Source organism: Malus domestica, chromosome 13, assembly GCF_042453785.1.
Source record: "Malus domestica chromosome 13, GDT2T_hap1".
In the NCBI taxonomy this organism is placed as follows: Eukaryota; Viridiplantae; Streptophyta; class Magnoliopsida; order Rosales; family Rosaceae; genus Malus; species Malus domestica.
In genome coordinates this window covers 16,951,108-16,970,833 of record NC_091673.1, presented here as the reverse complement: position 1 = coordinate 16,970,833, position 19,726 = coordinate 16,951,108, and the positions used below count along the sequence as shown (strand labels likewise).

At 36.4% G+C, this 19,726-nt stretch overlaps 1 protein-coding gene and 1 long non-coding RNA gene across 3 annotated transcripts; both read left to right on the top strand.

Annotated features, from left to right (window-relative positions):
* The first annotated feature begins 256 nt into the window (after positions 1-256).
* On the top strand, positions 257-7,923 carry LOC103453151 (serine/threonine-protein kinase 52). 2 transcript variants are annotated; one of them, XM_008392703.4, is made up of 6 exons: positions 257-1,711; positions 2,888-3,009; positions 3,248-3,456; positions 3,546-3,720; positions 6,861-6,995; positions 7,194-7,923. In XM_008392703.4, exons 1-6 carry the CDS (start codon positions 1,339-1,341, stop codon positions 7,398-7,400), a joined length of 1,221 nt encoding a protein of 406 aa, XP_008390925.1. In that variant the 5' UTR covers positions 257-1,338; the 3' UTR covers positions 7,401-7,923. The 2 variants fall into 2 exon arrangements, with proteins under 2 accessions (XP_008390925.1, XP_008390926.3); XM_008392704.4 differs by having other exon boundaries at positions 286-1,711; positions 6,868-6,995.
* An 855-nt stretch (positions 7,924-8,778) lies between these two features.
* Positions 8,779-11,081, top strand: LOC139190754 (uncharacterized). The gene is made up of 2 exons (XR_011575128.1): positions 8,779-9,651; positions 9,989-11,081. It is a non-coding gene; the product is annotated as an uncharacterized lncRNA (long non-coding RNA).
* Positions 11,082-19,726: the final 8,645 nt, after the last annotated feature.

Sequence of the window (19,726 nt, the reverse complement as noted above, 5' to 3'; positions counted from 1 at the left end):
TTCAATCCTTCGGAATTTTAGATGGTAAGAATAATAATTTTATATGTAACTTATTTTATTTTTATTTAACGGACACTTTATGCGAAATAATTAAAATGATTGATCCGGACAAACTCATGAATCAATCATATCAAGTTTAAATCTAAAAAACTAAAGTGAGAAGTTATTGAGAATCGTAGGATTTATTTGGACTGAAAAAGCAGAATTTTTCTGTTTTGATTTGTTATCTTTTTGTTGCCACCTGTCCAGTATCCGTATATGTACCTCTATCCCATTTTTCTTTTCCTTAAATTTTGAAACAGTCTCTCCCTCCTCCAAAGCCGTACATTAGGCAAACCCGCGCATCTCTCTCGCTCCTCCTCCTTTCTCTCTCTCTCTCTCTCTCTTTCTCTTTCTCTCTCTCTAAAATTCTCCTCCACTCGCTTCTGCCTTCTGGGCTGTGGCTGCCTCTTCTAGTTTTTGGTTAATCCTCTCCGAAATCTCATCTGCAAAGGAAAAACCAAACAAAAACCATAGAACAACCCATTAGCCCCGAACCTCCCCAAAACACTCCAAAAACGTTGTCTTTCTGTATTGTTAAATTTCTGTTCCTTTTACTTTTTTTTCTCCAACGAACGACTTTGTTTTTCTTCGATTCTCTAGTGTGTTCAAGGTCAACCTTTTCATCTGTCTCTATAAATTATTCATCTTTTGGGGTCGATTGGGACTTTTTGCATGCGTGAAATTCTTCTGGTGCTTGTCCGTGGGTTTGATTTGTACCTGAAGAGTTTGTTTGTTTGAATTTTTTCTATCCAGCTGTGGAAATTGAGTCGTTTTCTTAGAGTTTATTGCCATTCTCTTGTTTGATTAATTTTTTGGAAAAAAAAAAGAGTGTTTGGTGACGAGGTACTTGGGATTTTGAAGATTGTTTTGTTTGTTTTAATTTATGTGGAATATAAAAGAAAGGGAGCTGGTGTTGATTTTTCTCATTGGTGCATAGTTACCAACATTGGAGGCAATTGGGTTGTTGGGATTACGTTTCAACTGGATGAGATATTTCTGTTTCGTTTGTTGAATTTAAGGATATCTGTGTTGGGGAAATCGATTTTTTAACCCGAAAAAGGCTTTTTGAATTGATCTGTTTTGAACATTTGTCATTGATGGGATTCATCCAAATCTGGCAAAGATGATGATGGCGAAAAAATTGAAGCTTTGTTGATCATGTCTCTCTAAGACAGCAGTTTAACACAGATTTGTTTCTGTGATTTGCTTGTTTTCTTTTTATTGTTTTTGGTTGTTTCGGTTACCGTTTGGCAGTTGGTGTTCCGTGTTTTGGTTGTTCTGCATTGATTGTTAGTAATGGATTCAAGGACAAGTGAGAATGTTGAAGTTGCAGATGTACCAAACATGGTGGATCACCAGAAAGGTAATATGAATTCAAAACTTAGGAGTGCAGGGAGTATGAGTTTCAAAGAGGTGGAACCAAAAATTAATGGCACAGGAAGTATTAGTAGCAAAGAGATGATCTTCCGAGCAGATAAAATCGATTTGAAGAACTTAGATATACAGCTTGAGAAACATTTGAGCCGGGTTTGGTCCAGAAACATTGAGAGTACCAGGCCTAAGGAAGAATGGGAGATTGATTTAGCTAAATTGGAAATAAGATATATTGTAGCTCGAGGGACCTATGGTACCGTATTCAGGGGCACCTATGATGATCAAGATGTTGCAGGTAATCACTAATAATCCATTCCATTGTAATTTTGATTTGTTCGGTCTCGTAGGATATTGTACTTTGATTTTGATTACAATTGAGTTGTCAACTTCTTGTTGAATGCATATTCTCTAGGTATCTTGGATGTTAATTTGGGATCTCATCGCTAATTTCATTTTGGATTCGAATATAACTATAATGATGTAATATTAGCATTTGAATAATGGTGTGTTATGTTAAAGCACTAATTTGGAATATATCAAGTTTTTCGGCATAACTGATTACATGTTCCATGTTCACATTTGAGGCGTGATATGTAAGTGTTACATATTATTCATGGTATGCATGGAATTTATCTTAGATATTCACCTTATCTATTCTTGACGTAGTGATGTACTACAAGGTTGTGATTAATGACCATTCATAATTCTGATATGACTGCAGCAACTCTTAAATAATATGGATTGTATTTACAGTTTTTGGCTTCTGTTACTGAAAGTACAATTGTATGTATAGTTAATTCTGTACTGATGTTTATCGGACTTTCTTTCTAGATGTGAATATGTGCATAAATCATGTTGTTTCATTCTGTTTCCGCTAAATGTTTATCAGTCATATAGGTGTTGGTTCATATCTGCTATCTTGGATGATTCCGACAATGTAAACTTAGGGGTACAACTTCGTATTTGAATGAGCTCAACTTGGTAATAGTTTATAATGAATGTGTTAATTAGTATAATGTTAGACAAGCCTTGGAAATAGTAGTTCACAAAGGAAAAAAAAAACTTGTGGATGTCAGTAATTTAATAATATATATTATTTTGGTTATTTGAAAACGGGTGGGAATGGAAGAGCTTAATTTGTGTAGAGAGTTAAATGTCATACTTTTGGGATTTTCTATTGTGGCATGAGAACTTAATGCATAGTTCTAAATTCTGCAAGTGTAGTGTTTATGAACTATTGATATTGTGATTTGTTTGGTATTGTCTTATCTGGAATCCAGTGGAGTTTTGGTCATTTTTCATGGTAGTCTCCTAGCATTATGAATGAATATTTGCTTTTTGATATTGTATAACAACGTGCGATTTAAATTTGGACTAGTAAACTGATGTCAAATAAGAGCAACAAAATTATATGCCTCCTTGTTTGTATACATATCAAATTCTAATTGCAACCACATGCTATATATAATAGTGAAGCTGTTGGACTGGGGGGAGGATGGCTATGCCACAGGTGCTGAAACTGCTGCTCTACGGGCCTCATTTCAAAAAGAAGTAGCTGTCTGGCACAAGCTTGACCATCCTAATGTTACAAAAGTACAAACCCGCTTTTCTTTTTATCTTGTATCCAGTTTTGAAATCTGCATTTTAATATTAAAGAAATTGTCGGCTGTGGAGTGATTATTTTCATCTTGTGCTGGTGATCTTGATAGTTATTTTAGTAAATGATTCGGTAAAATAGTAGTGTCCCAGTGCCTTAATGTGGTTCTTTGTTTGTCATAATCCTTTGGGTTTTAACGATTCTCCCTCTCCTCCCTCCCTTCTTTTATCACAGTTCATTGGAGCTTCAATGGGAACTTCAGATCTTAAAATTCCTACAAAAGGCTCTTCAAGTGACGGTGTAGATTCTCATCCTACTAGAGCGTGTTGTGTTGTTGTGGAATATCTTGCTGGTGGGACGCTAAAGCAATTTTTGATAAGAAACAGGCAAAAGAAACTTGCCTTTAAGGTTGTGATCCAACTTGCTTTGGACCTCTCTAGAGGGTGAGTTCGATTGTTCTCTACATTTCTGTGCTATATACTTTTCTAGTAAAATTCTCATTGATCTAGGTTTTTAACCATTCCCTTTGCAGTCTTAGCTATCTGCATTCTCAAAAGATCGTACACCGTGATGTCAAAACAGAGAATATGCTACTTGATACTCGCATAAACCTTAAAATAGCTGATTTTGGTGTTGCTCGTGTTGAAGCTCAGAATCCAAGAGACATGACTGGTGAAACTGGTACCCTTGGATACATGGCTCCAGAGGTATTACTTGTAGTTAATATCTTCATATGTTTTGTTGCTCTTAAAAGCTAACTCTTTGTTGTGCTCTATGAACTTGGAATATAAGAACAAAAAGAAAAGAGAAATACTACTAACCTCACTACAACATCTATAATTATGCTTAGTTTTTAAATGCATCTTTTTGTTTGCTATTGCACTTCAAAAATTGATGGAAATAACATGCGGCCTTCATGTGTGAGCAAGCATGTGCTCTTCATGTGAGAAAAGCCCAAACTACCTGCCAAAACCTTACCCACATATTTTCGAAAGCGACCAAACTGCCATAAGCCTGTTGTGGGGCAAATGCAAAGGTAACTGGGCTCAAGAAAATGGTATGGAGAAAAGCTCTGACATGGTCTTAACATCCGTGTTGAAATGTTGGGGATTGCTTGTTGTTGCTAGTATTCACAGCGTTGAAGATAGTATTACAAGGCCACCTTCCTTTTACTTTTGCCTGGAGTAATCACCACTTATTTGTACTCACTACTACTCCATCACACCTTATGACCCCTTATTCATAAACCACCAAATTTGCAATTGAAGGCGATGAAGATGGAGACTCAAATGAGGGTGTTTTTTTGAACATCCAAATTTGATTACAAAATCAGTCTTTCCCAATCCCCTTCCTTGGCATTCTTGCAATGGCCAGGCATCAAAACTCAACAAGTAATACATTGAGGTCGAGTTTGATAACCTTTTATTGAACACACAAGCAGCACCGCTAAGCATTTAAGAACCAGTCCTATGACCTTTTCTTGTTATTAAAGATAAGCTTGACTGATTATGTTGAATCGAGCTTTAGATGAAAGTGAAAGAGAAAGAAGGGGAAGGTGAGAGGGTTTAGTTGAAGAGTTGTGGATTGTAGGATCATAATTGTGGATCACACTGAAGTCTTTGTTGCTGATGGTACAGATTGAGGAGTCCAGGTCCTTGCCTGGACCAATACTTGGCACATGAAGGGCCAACCTTTTAAGAAAGATATTAGAGAGTTGGATAGAGAGAGAATGCATTATGGCTATGATATCAAGAAAATGGGATGTGTGCCAGTCGGGGTGTATGATGTGAGTTTAGTGAAAAAGGGTTTAACTATTAACTGTAGAATCAGAAGTTATCATTTGAAACAAGCAAGGTTCTAAAAGGCGCCAGTTGGGTGGCGGACATGACCTAGCGCCTAGGCGTCTAGATGGGCCTAGGCGGTTTTTTAAATTTAATTATATTTATCATATTACATATAAATAAATGTCTACTTCTACTTAAAAAAAATTACATAGTTGTAGTAGGATACATACATAAATTTTGTATTGGGATACATAAATTATAAAATAAAATGACATATAGATTATAGGGTGCGTTTGTTGCACCGGACTATCTCGGACTGGACTAGCTTCAAAGACTAAGCTAGACTAGCTTAGACTAGATTAAGCTGGACTAATTTAGTGAAGCGTTTGGTGTAGTACCGGATTAAGAAACAGGATAATAAAAATAGTACTGTTTACACCACCAAGTTTGAAAAAACAAGTTTTTACTTGGGATATTGATAGATCTCCATAACATTTCTGGGTTCCACGCCACCAAGTTTAAAACAAACAAATTTCAGATTAATCAGCTAACCATAAAGATTGAATCTTTACTAAACTGTAAAATTGAGAAGTAAAAATCTGGGTCATATTATTTTGTTGACAATAAAATCATACAACCTTAGATATAATCATACAACAAACAAAGAGGGAAACAAATTAAAAACCTTAATCAAATAGAAAAACAGAATGAACTCGCATAAAACACAACAACTCCAGAAGTGTAATCAGCTGGCAGCTTAATGGAAGCACTGAAAATCCCATGCTGATAGAGGTCCCGAGAAACAAATCCAGACCCTGCAAATATACATAGCCACCAAAAACCAAACAAAGACAACAACTTCAAGATTAAAAGACCCATAATATGCTGCCAATTCAAAAACCCAGAAACCAAAAAATCAAAACCCTTTCACATGATTCTCAAGATAGAAACCCAAAAGGGAAATGATTACAAACCCGTTCGTTCATCTAGTGAGAGATGGACGGATTTCCCATCTCTCAGGATCATCAAATTGTCAAGAAAAATTGAAAATAAATGGGTAGCAATCAATTAAAAAACACACCCAATCATAGAACACAATCGCACCCAATTTTTGTGATAAAAATTCAAAAATTTCAGAGATTTGGAACCCAAAACAACAAAATCGATAAAAAAAAAACCAATAATAATTTCAGATCTGCAAAACCAAATCGGAGAGGAGCAGGATGAGGACGAGCAGGACGAGGATGAGAGAGCAAGACTAGGATGAGGGAGCGGGACCGGCAAGACGAAGACGAGAAGCAGGACGAGCGAACTCTTTCGAAGACGGTCTTAGCAATCCCGTCATTTTTGAGGATGCTCGCTAAGAACTCTTAGCGAAGGAGATAGTCGGAGCGAGTCTGATTGAATCCCACTTAACTTAATCCCGTTGCCTAACAAACATGGGACTGGACTAATAATTAGTCCAGTCCAGTCCAATGAAAGTTTGTGAGCCCAAACAAACACACCCATAAAGTATTAGAACATATTGAAAACGTGGGGAACAAACATATAATGAGTGTTCATCTAAGTATTCAGCAAGTCTCTTACAATTCATTGAAAAAATAAAATGCAAAATGAAAGTTAACTATTTTTTGTCTTAAGTGAGAGTCACGGCCTATGCGGGTTTAGCCAGGCTAGGCGGGTGCCTAGGAGGATCTAGGCGCTCCTTCTTAATTTTCAAACACCTAAGGATTAATCGGGACCGTGGCCAGTGACGCTAGGCGGGGATTTTTAGAATAGTGGAACGAGCCTAAAGTTTATGGGGGCTTAATTGCATTGTGTTCCTCCTTGATGAGGTAGAACTATCGTTTGTGCTCTTAGTTGCTAAGAGTGTACATAATTTTTTTCCCAGTTTTATGTTGGGCTTGAAATGAATGTCAATGAACAAAAATGAATTTATCATATTCTCTCCTCGCTTGACATTCTTATTGCATATCTGAACACGCAATTCAGTACAGTAGCTCATGTGGTAGCATGTAGGGTTTTCGGTGGTAAATTCTTAAGCTAACAAGATATTTATGTAGGTTCTAGATGGTAAGCCGTATAATAGAAGATGTGATGTCTATAGCTTTGGCATATGCTTATGGGAAATTTATTGCTGCGACATGCCCTACCCAGATCTTAGCTTTGCTGATGTATCATCTGCAGTTGTTCGGCAGGTCAGTTTTTGTTCTCTATATCTCTCTTTTAGCTCATGTAAATACAAGGACATAGAGCTTACTTTTCTGTTTGTTGGTTTAGTCTGAATGAACTTTGGTTGTCTTGGTAAAGATTTTAATTTTTGTGTCCTGTTGAAGATTTGACCTCTAAATTTTTATGGGCGTTTTATTGTGCATATTTTATGGTTTTGTTATCAGAACCTACGACCAGAAATCCCCAAATGCTGTCCAAGTTCTTTGGCAAGCATCATGCGCAAGTGCTGGGATGGAAATGCAGATAAACGTCCTGAAATGGGTGAGGTGGTGAAAATGTTGGAAGTAATTGATACGAGCAAAGGAGGCGGAATGATACCTGAAGACCGTTCTCCGGGCTGTTTCTGTTTTGCTCCCACTCGCGGGCCATGAGCTTATTACCCTTTATTTGTACCAGCCACCAAAGGAAATTGATTGGGCTGTTTTCTTGCCAGAAAGATGATAAAAGAAGGATGGTAATGTTTTCTCGGATATGCAGTTGCCGATTTTCCGCTTAGCGTTGCAAACTTGCTTCTTTATTGAATGAACAAAGGTTTATGGAGTTTTCATCAATCTCTATTCCAGCTTGTGTTTGTGATGTGGTTCTGTTTCGATATTGGGACGTGCCATATCTAATGGTCCAAGGTGGTTACAGTTGAGGGCTTAAGGTGTTCGTGCATTTGAGAATAAATTGATCAAACCTGGGATCGAACGCGTGCTGTACAAGGAAAAAAAGAGCCGAGGTAATCGTTGCTTAGGAACTAACCAGGATTGACTGGACAGGAGCAAGTTGAACAGCTTATTAAAATGTATTTCGGGTTGGTTTTAAAGGAACTTAAAAGTGAGGAAACTTGAGAGATTTCATTATGTATTTTAATTATTCATAAATCATAAATCTCACCCCCTTCTATTGAGATTTTGAGAGATTTCACTCAAAACTTACATATAATGTATGTGAATCGTTGAAAACTTCATCAAACCTCATAGATTTATCAATCTATTAATCTTCAAAATCTCAAGTAAGTGCACCCCCTTCGTTGATTTACTCCTTAGTTGATTTTATTTTGGTCAAATACGTTTGGAATTGATCGATAGGAAGATATGTGGAGATTCTTGAAAACTAACTGTTTTATCTAGGGGATTTTAACAAAAAGCTCCGGTACCGTTCATTCTAACGAAAAACCACATTTTTAATCTAAAAAGTCAATCTTGATACTATTTACTTACGACGCCTTTTTGTCATTTCTGTTAAAACTTAAAGTTTTCAAGTATTTTTCATTAGTTTTCCCTTTTATTTATGCAATAAAGACTTTTGGTCTCGTTTTTCAAATTTTCAAGTAAGGTGGTTTGTAGCTCAATTAAAAGTATTTTCACACCGTGACTCGCAAATAAAGACTATTCATGAGTTAGGGTGTGAGTTATATTTTGACTAGTGAAATTATACTTATATTAAAACTCAGCTTAGAAACACTGTTCATCAAGTGTTTTGAAGAAAATACCCTTATTTTCTTCTTCATATCGCGTTCTTTTTTGGAAGTTTTAACTATACACTTCCAGTACTATTCACGTTTAACGAAAAACCATATTTTAACTTTTTCTGATACTATCCAGTACACCTTTATTTGTTGTTTTTCATTAAAACTAAAGTTTTTTTTTTTTACTTTTCATTAGTTTTTCTTTCTTTTTTCTCCTTGGAACAATTAAATTACCAAACTACCCATATTATCCACGTGTTGACCATCATGGATAGAACTACTACGAGTACAAACTCCCCAATTCTGCTTTCATTTCGACCTCCTCGCCTTCCCTCTCTCAGAAACCTCGACTTCTCTCTCCTCTTTCCCGCCCAAATCGTCCTCCAAAATCAATCCCTAAACACTATCCCTCCTCTGCCACCGCCACCTTCGACGACGGCACTGGCAATCAATTCTTCTCCCTTTCCTACTAGACATAGACATGGTTCGTATCGTATGCTCTGAATAGCCAAGGGATTTACCTTTTTTTTTTTTTTTGGAATTTTCAGAATTTTGGGTCGTTAGAAGAATAACTTGGTTGCTTGACATTTTGAGGTATATAATTTGCTTTACTTTTGTTTTAGTTTCTTCAGCTAGATAGTTAATTTACACCAATGCTTTTGTTTGTGTTGGGTTTTTGAGATTTTAAAGATGTTGTATCTGAAACATATTTGTGAGTGTGCAGTGTGCACTATATGTCGTTTTGAGACCTTTTGCATCATGAGAAAGAGAAAGAGGCAGTGTTTCTTTTGCTTTACTTTTGTTTTAGTCAGTAGGCTCAGAAGGACGATGTAGGAATATAGCATACCAGGATATCGTTAAATGCATAGATACATAAACAGTCCAAAAAATATGTGTACCAAGAGAAGAAATGTTGGATTGTCTGCAAAACACTGAACCAAAGAGAGGCATACAGTATGTGCAAGTATGCTTGGTTGTTCACATACCAACTTTTTTACGTGATTGCTAGAATGGGATTTACGATTAACATTAACCGAGTGTTGACCGGACGGCCTATCTAGGTTCAGTTAAACTTAACTCCCTATCATGAGTAGCGGTCTAGCCAAGTACATCGGCGTGGGATGGGAGCTCAGCTTTCTCTATGGCGTCATCGCTGCCACCCAACAAATGTAAGTGCTGAACTTTCAATTACTGTTATTGGAGGGAGGTAAAGCTGCTATTTTTCTCTGCAAAGTGTTGAATTTTTTATTTGGGGTTCCATTTTTTTGTGTTATTTTTTCTCTCTGTTGGGGATATTGGTATTATTGCTAGTTGTTGAATTGGAGTATTGGTAGCTTGAATTTTGCTTCAAATTGTAGTAATTGTTGTTCAAGTTTACATTTTCGTGTGAAATTGGAGAGAGTTTCGGTTTTGGATGAGAGTTTAGAATATTTGTGGGTGGGTTGTGTTGTGTTGTGGGGTCTCCATGCTGGTAACTTATCCTACTCTACACTTCAAAATTTGCAGGGTGGATTCTCTACCCTAGATTTCAAAGCCACAACAGTAGAAAGTATCTAGGAACACAGAAGAAATTTATCCTCTCACACACAGTAAATTGGCAAGATACCCGGCAAGCAAATTACCAATAAAACCACAACAAGTAAATGAAAATCCAGCACAAATTCCACGTGAAATTGGATGCTCTAATCAACATATCAGATTACAATCGGAAACAATCACTTCCACCATCACCGAAAACATGAGATTACAGATTTTTGGAACTTGATGTGATTTGGGGTTGCAAATTAAGAAGGAACCTTGCCAAATAATCCTATGTGAGTTGGTGGAAAAGTTGAGGAAAAGAAAATGAAAATTTAGAATTATGTTTAGTGGAGATATTGTGTGGTATTATGAAGGAAGTAAAGAATGAAACTTGGATCCTTATGTGTGTTTGATATCTTTGACAATGTACGGTTAGTGCCAATCTACCTAAAAGGTTTAAATAATACTAGAGTAATGTTGTATAGAAATGGTATTGTCATATGTGATTTTTGTGGCTAAAATTGTGGAAAGGGAAGTCCCATTTGTTGATCAACAGACTTTTGTTCATTAAACGAATAATGTGAACATGTTTTGTTTGCATGATGAACTTCAACCTAGAGTCACTCGATGACAATTTGGTTTGTACTTGTAGTAGTCTATTAGTTGATTAATGTACCCTGCATCAGTTCACCCATATCATTTTCTGCAAGACTAAAGATTGGTTTATAATGGATGTGCACATCTTTGAGAGGATAAGCACATCATCTCTCTCTCTCTCTCTCTCTCTCTCTCTCCCCACACACTTCACTCTTACATCATCTCTTTCTCACCATCTCATTGTCTGTTAACAATGCATAACCAAGGGTGTGGTGATAGGCACGTTAGCGGGAACAGATGGTGCACATGGAGTGGTTCTCATGACAACTTAATTAGCCACCGCCTCATCCATCTTCTCGTCCGCCATGGCTGCCATTGATGACTCCGACTGGCCATAGTAAAAGACCTCACATTTGAGACTAGCTTGCATGCAAAAATATAATTCTTGTATGCATAAACATTGTGCATAAAAGAAACCCAATATGGTAAATAATGTTGTCATACAAAAAATTGGTACAACAATTGATAAGAAATTTTAGTACGATTATCGTATCAAACAAGTCATACCTAAAATAGAAGAGAACGATCAAAAGTATAGAACAAAATAATAGAATTTAGAACCCAAGCTACATCTAATGTTTGCAAGCAACTCATGGCCGCTCTATATAGTATTTGAGCTTTGGTTTGGGATGGATCAAAAGAAGTGGGCAATAAGGAGCTCTTCGTGAGGATCGTGGAGATTCTTCAATCACATCCGTTTATCGTATATTGTGCGGTCAGAAATCTTTGTAAATTTTTTTTTATTTAAAATTAAATATAAACAGTATCTGACGAAAACTAGTTGCACGATGTACGATAAATGAATGTGATAGAAGGATCCCCGAGATCCTCACAAAGAGGATCCGAAGAGGATCCTCAGTCGTACTCATAGTTCTAAAAGCAAAGAATTGGACGCAATAGGGATACCAAACAGACTAATTAGTTTTCCTTCACAAGTAGCATGGCAAGATTTCACATGCCAATGCCAGAAATGATGGGTGTTCAAATGAAAGATTTCGACCAAATAAAAAAAAAAAAGCATAAGTGAGATTCTAGTATGAATTCGCATGTCTATCCATTAGAGAATGACTTATATGATATAAATATACCTTCACGGTGATGTTTGGCACTAATCAAATAAAGACACAAGTTTTGTTTACATTTCCTTATTTCATTGACACGGAACACCACTTAATAGCGTATCCATTCCCTGTAAACCATTCACCATGCATCTAGGTTAGTTGGAGTTGGATTACATGCGCCTTTGAAGAGCTCCAAATGACCCAGAGGAAATCTCTCCTCAACAAGTCTTGTTGTCATACAGTTGCCATATAAATATGAGTGGAGTTATGTCGCGCATTGAACTTAAGATCGGTGTAAAAATAACTCCGCGCTCGATGAATAAGTTAAAATAAAAATAAAAACGAAGAAATGAAATAAAAGGTTGAAAATAAACTTTACTGTTACAATGATAACTCCAAATCCTTACAGGTATACATAAAATAATAAAAAAAATTATCTTGCTCTTCTAACATATAAAGGGCGAGTGAAACAATAGCTCGTCTACCCTCTTTAGTTTTATTTTTCAACTCTGTATTTTGGTTATCGTTATTATTATTATTTTTACTTACACACCGAGTACGAAGTTACTTTTTCACCGACCCCAATTCCGACGGTTACAAGTTACTAGTCGGACGAATTTAGTAATGGATCATGAGGAGGATCCTCACCTCACTTGTCTCCTGCAGTATTGCTTTCTTGATTCCTGTAGGTACTGGTGGAAGTGGGACTTGGAACCAAATGTCCTTGTAATGCCTAAGGCACAAATGCACAGCAGTTACGCATTACCACCTTTTACTTTCGGATGTTACATGATTTTTTATTTTATTTTATTTTATAAAATACCCTTTTATCTTGATAACAAGATATCTCTAGCTGATATGATATGACGTCCTTTAATTTACGTAATCGATTATTATATGGATTAACCGTACACTTTTGGGCGTAGTGGTGCCACCACTTGCACCAAGTTAAATCATTGTCACTCTCCATATAATGCAGCCTGTCCCACTTGACCTTCACCTTATCTATAACTTTCACCCATGAAGAATGTAGACGTTAAATGGACTGTATGCATGCATAGAAACTGGAAATAATATGGCCAAATTTTTTTTATGGTCCTTATGGTGACATGCCACTTTTAATATCATCTTTGTGGTGTAAAAGTTGTTAATTAAACTTCCATGATGAGGCCTATTAGCAATTCAGGTCTAAACCCAAACTTTTGTTGGTATTTTGGAAACAAATTCACGTGACTATCAAGGGAGGGGTTAAATTCGTCATTTCAATTTAAATTACATTATTGTACAAATATAATTAGGGGTGAATTTTTTTGTCAAATTGCCATGCCATACCTGTTGATGCACAAAATCAGTGAGGACTTTGGTACAACAGAAAGTGTTAAGTTTGTGACCTTCGCTAGATTGCTCCGATCACTAGTGTGGATAAGTATGTAAATGGATAGGGACAGGGAAGCAAACACAAGATGTACGTGGTTCACCCAGATTGGCTACGTCCACGGAGTAGAGGAGTTCTCATTAATTGTGAAGTGTTTACACAAGTACATAGGTTCAAGCTCTCCTTTAGTGAGTACTAGTGAATGATTTAGTACAAATGACATTAGGAAATATTGTGAGAGAATGATCTCTATTTATAGAAGAGAGTTTCTAGTTTCATTCTGACATTAACACATATCATGTTGTGATTGGCTTCTGATGTTGACACGTGTCGCGCTATGATAGGTTTCTGATGTTGACACATGTCACGTTGTGATTGGCCTCCTGGTTGTAGGGAAACTCTTCTGGGTCCTTGATGGTATAATGTTGACCGGTGCTCAGTAGTTTCGGGATTGGTCAAGTATGGTACAAACAATACCAATATTGTGCCAATCGATAATGGTACAGTATTGTACCGTACCGAAATTTCATGATACCATATTGGTAATGGATACCATTACCACGGTATTACCGTACCGTACCGAAAATATAATATAATATATAATTTATAAATTATATAATATATAATTATATAACACATATTTATATATATTCTAATAATTTGAAAATAAAACCCTGCAGACACAAAGTCACAAACTACTCACTCTCTCTCATTTCAGCCGTTCTACTTCTATTCTCTATGCTGGAGACAAAAACCCACCCACCCATATCAGATTCTCCCATCAAACACTTCCCCGTCGAACAGTCTCATCCATCTCATCTTTGTCTCTCTGCGACTACGTCTATCAAGGCTAGTTCCTATAGTTAGATAAAAAATAATAATTTAGAAACCCTAAATTGATAAATTGGGGATTTGTAATTGATTTGTTAAATGGAATTAGACTTAATCGATTAGGAATTGCATGACCTTTTGATCGAGTTATCACTTGTCAATGATGCATATCTTTTTTTCTTCTATGCTTTTCTGCTTTTGGGTTGCTGGCTTTGTATAATTTGCTTTGTTGGGTTTAGTTTTGAGGTTTTGGGTGTGAAATGTGAAGGGAGGAGGGATTAGCCTTAGCTGGGTGTGTCCGTGTGTGACATAAATGTGTGAGATTTGGAGATGTGTGGGATGCATACAGCATGCCTACTATCATTTCATATATAAAAGTGAGATAAATACAGGGAGATGGAATTTCCTTTTTCCATCTCAAACTTGAAGAATTGATCAATGAATTTTACTTTTTGAAGTTTAGTTTCAATTTTCATTTAGATTGAAACTTTAACTTCTATTTGGATTGTTAACTACTATTTGTTTTGGTTCGTAACTTCTATTTGGATTGTAAACTTAATTTTCATCATAAATCTTGATGCATCATTTGAATTATTGTGTGTGTGAATTGTGAATGATGAATAATAGATGAATTAGGCTACAATGTATGAGATAAAGGTACAATAAAAAAGTTTTGCCCTTGAATTGGGTTAAAAAAGCAAAAAATAGATTTTATCCCAAAACAAAGTGGCAATTACCATTGTCATACTGTTTGGGCCCAAAATAATATTATTGGGCCGAGCGTAGGTTTATGTTCGGTCTAAAGCTCTTCCAAAAAAACTATGGGCCGTCCAGTGGTCATGAGCCGCCCAGTCAGGTCGGTCGAGTCCTATTGCAAGAAAGATTGACCTGGATAAGAGCGAATGGGGCGAGTCCTAGTATGATAAAGAGTCTTAATGGAATGAGGATGCTGAGATTTGAGAAGTGAATGTGGTCGGATAAAGAGTTTGGTTCAAGGTCCTAAGGGAGGTAGGATTGGCCGAGACTTGGTTAGATTAGGATAAAGAATCCTAATCCGAGTATAGTTCTGGTTCGGCCATGATGAGATTGGATGCTATAAATAAGAAGGGGGTGCATCATTCTAAGGTCTCCAACTCAACACACAAACTGCCATATGCAAACTCTCGCTCCACGCGAAACCTCTCAACAACCTTGAGATTTTTATTTTCTCTTTCGCCAACACATCTTCAGTTTGGATAAACAACACTGTGAAGGCAACTGGCGAACACCTTCAGTTTGGATAAACAACACTGTTGCCGTAGAATCAACCGACTGTGAAACACCTTCAGTGTGGGTAAACAGCACCGTGTCGAGCCCGACTGGTTACCTATCCAAGTCTCGGCCAAGAAGGATTTTCGAGTTCTTGTTAGCAGAGGTCATCTCATTAGTCTTCTCGAAGAAGTGAGGTGTTACAGATTATTAGGCTCGGCACATTGAAAGCTGAGTTGTTTATGATTGGATATTCACAAGTAAGTTTTAGAGTTTGGCATTTTGACGGCCGAACAACATTTACTATCAAGACATACATCTCTTTTGAGTACTTGTGTTCGTATAGTTTGGAGCCAGTTCGGCGTGCTTATACTCTTACGAATATAATTACCGTGATAGAACTCGGCACCGACGATCCGTGAACTTCGCAAGACTAGCAGCCTTGTCTTCAGGCTTTAGAACCCGAAGGCCGAGACGTGTTCATTCCTTGACCGCAGTCGCAAGATTCAGAAGTCAGCAGCTCACCCAATGCAACATCAACAAATTTTACTCATCGGCCGAGCTCGGCCGTCGAGTTGGCAAGCCCCGCACACAACCGAAGGAAGTAGTTAGCTTATTAATTACTTGGCCTGCGCGCTACGTAGGCTTGGTAGTTTTTAGGGTGGTCAACACATATTTGGCAATACCAAACTTCGGCATATCGAAAGTTTGGTATGGTAATGATAATAGATTTTGCCAAACTGAAAGTTTGGTAACCGTACCGAATCCACCCCTAAATATAATAGTGTAGGAGGTAAACATCTATAGAAATTGCAGAAAGTTCAACTCCACCGATTGGATCGCCTTTAACGGTATCATCCAATTCCAACTTGCCAGTGCACCTTGGAGACCTCCTAGAATGACCTCTGCAACATCATCTCACTCTACCAATAACCTTGGTGACCTTCTAGAATGGCCCCAATGCACAAGAAGCAAAATCGACAAATGAAAAAGCACCTTACCTTGCAAAAGATATAATGGAGAGGAGGGAGTTGATTTTATTTTGTGAGAAACTAGATTATTTGTCTATTTTGTGGAAGACATATTTTCAGTGACCTTTTGTTATGATGAACCATATTATATTTTGGAAGACATACTTTTATCTTTTTTTTGTTTTTTTTTGTTTTGCTGGACATATGCTTTTGTTGTTAGTGTGGAAAACATATTATGTTATGAGAAATGATGAAGTTGGTCTTTCGTTTGTAAATGGTTGATTTAAGCTTATCTCTCATTTTCACCAGCTTTCTTCGTGTATTGGAATTAGATGTCAACTTTTTAGCTCACAAGAAGAACAAGCGTATGTCATAACTCATTCAGGAATATCAAGCGTATACTTACGTCATACTAGATGTCCATGGCATAAGATATATTTTAGATTGAAAAGACGAATTTAACCCTTCATATGATAGTCACATAAGTTTGTTTAACAGTTTGAGTTTGAACTTCAATTGCTAGCAAAGTTCACCACGAGGGTTTAATTAACAACTTTTTCACCACAAGAGTGACTTTGAAAGTGACTTATCACCACAAGGACAAAAAAAAAAAAATAAAAAAAATTGGCCAAATAATATTGTACCTGACCCAGGAAACTTTTATTTTTAATTATTATAGAAAATTCGAAAAATTGACTCCCAAATTTGTTTGTGCGCAAAATATAGAGGGAATAATTGACCAAAAAGAATAGAGAAATGCTAGGGGAACTATCTTAAAAGTAAGGTTCTTTATGAACTTTCTGACATCTTATGTTTTTGTCATAATGTTTTATAATGTTGTTATTATAATTGACATTAAATTGTGAGATGAGAAATAATATATGAAGAGTTAATAAGAGTCACTTTAGGAAAGTCTTATTAATATTTTTCAAAAGGGAACTTTAATGAAAAACTTTTTGTACTGTTTACTTCAATGAAAAATCATATTTTTACACTAAAAAATCAATCATGATACTATTCACTTTACCCTTTATTTTATGGGATGTGATATCCACACACCCCAAATTACTTCTCACACACCCTTGTTAATTTCTATCCGTTGATCTTCTTCAATTCATCCGATCCGACGGCCAAAAATTAGAAGGGTGTGTGAGAAGTAAAATGGATTGTGTGGATATCACACCCCTATTTTATTTATTTTTCTTTAAAATTCAAAGTTTTCAAATTCTTTTAATTAATTTTTTTTTAAAAACATTAAGGGAATATGTTAATTAACAAGTGAGTCCGAAATCCCAAATTCATCTGTCAGCTGGTGATTAGACCCTTGAAATTAGTGGACTGCGACTCGTTAGTGGATGTCAACAACAATTATGAAAAAAAGGATATCAGCAACAATTTTTAAAAGAGGGAATCGAGGAAGTGGTAGTATTATTAATTTGAATAATTCAAAAATAAAATCATTTTATGTACGTACTAACAAAAAAAAAGTATGTTTATAAATAAGTAATAATTCGATTATTAACTTTTATATTATTTTATTTATAAAATTTTATCTATAAATTTAAAGGAAAATTAATGAAAATGATTTGAAAACTTTGAATTTTAACTATAATAACAAAATAATGGGTAAAATAAATAGTACCATAATTGATTTTTTTAGTGTAAAAATATGATTTTTAAATGAACAATACCGATAAATTTTTATTAAAGTTCTCTAACTTTAATTTCTCTACCATTACACATTGTTAGAGTTGTGTGATTTAGTACACTTTAAAGGGACGATATGCAAAATCTCACAGTGCAAGTTAAAGGAATGGTGTGCAAAATCACATATCGAAAATGTACTGCAGTAGTATACAGTTTAAATTTTGTGCTTCAGCACCTTCAAAAGATAAAATAAAAAAGTACGATTAAATTGTTTAGTGTTCATCGAGTCAAATTTTAAAAACTCATAAAAGTAGGATTATTTTGATGGCCATTTGATTTTTACTCTCTAGTTCTTATATTTTTATGCTTAAGATATGAAAAAAATGAGAGATAAAGAAGATTGGAGGAATCATGGTGGAGAGATGTAGAAAAAAATATATAAAAATAGCTAAATGTTGTAAACATTCATAGTTTCAGTGTGATTGTATAAATCTTAAATTAGATTTGATTCTAGTTATCCTTTCCTATTACAACTTGAATTACTTGGGGAAGAAGGAATATCTTCTCTCCTTTTACTACTATAAATAAAGGCATAATGTAGGAGGGATAACAACATACATTCACCTACAATTCTACAAACACATCTCTTTTTTCTCTCTTCCCTTGCCGCCGGCCCTCTTTAATATTGTCAGATAAAATAGGCCACAACACGTTATCAGCACGCTCCTACCACTGCGATTAGGAATTTGACGTTGAAGAATTTTTCTGCATCAAACCAGTTCATCCATATCATCACGCAATCAGGTTCTTTCAAAACAACGGCTTTTAACTTGATATTTTTGCAGCCTTGATAGCATGAACATTCACCATGATGCATGACCCAACTTTACGTTTTACGAATTTTAGATTTTACATAAATTGTGCATGCCTCATAATCATAATTGTTGAATTATGTGAATTTGATATTTGTCATGAATTGAATCATACATATACATGCATTGAAAATTTTATTTTGCATATGCATCCAATTACATATGTGATTCATTGAATTATATATGCATATAATTGAATTGAAAAATATTGGAATTGGGAATCTAGGGTTCTTTTAGAACCCATGCCTTTGCACCATGCAAGACCGCAAGCCACCAAGTTCGCAGCCTGCGATGGCCCAGCCCGTTTCCTCGCCAGGCCTACAGCCTGCATGGAATCCCTAAGCATGGACCCGCGAAGCAAGAAGCTCATAGCCCAAAACCCCGACACCCAAAAGGTGTTGCTACCACTCCATCACCATGCTGTACAACCTGCAGCTGTGCTTAAGCCTCCTTGACGACCTGCAGATCGTCCACGGTGTTCTATGGCCAAAGATTCTTTCGAATCTCGTCAAAATTTCTCTGAAATCCTGATTTGTTTTCTTAGGGTTCTGATGTAACGTTAAGATTTCCCAAATCTTCGTTCCTCTTTGGGTCCCCAGTTGGACCCCTGTGCTTCACTGCTCCATAAACCCTCCCCCAAGAACAGTCGCCCGAAGCGACGCTGGCATCGTCCCCGCCGCGTTCCGACACCCAGTGTCACTAGGGTGTCTCGAATTCCTTTGACCCGAGCCCTATTGGGCTTGCTGCTGCTGTGCATTGTCACGGCCCAGCCCGTGTGAGAGAGAATTTTTTTTTTTTTTTAGCTTTTGGGTCTGCCTGCAGCAGCCCAGCCCTCTCCCCGTGGGCCTACAATCCCACCACGAGACCCTTCCCCGCCCAATCTTTGGGCCTAGGTCTCACGGACAATTTTTTAAGCCACCCATGACTTAGTTTTTCTTTTGGGCCCTGCGTTTCATTCACCTAATTATTTTAAACCCAATGGGTTTTATATTTTTCACCCACACTTTAATTTGGCCCGTAGTCCAAATAATTAAAATTCAATTATAATTATAAACTTAAAT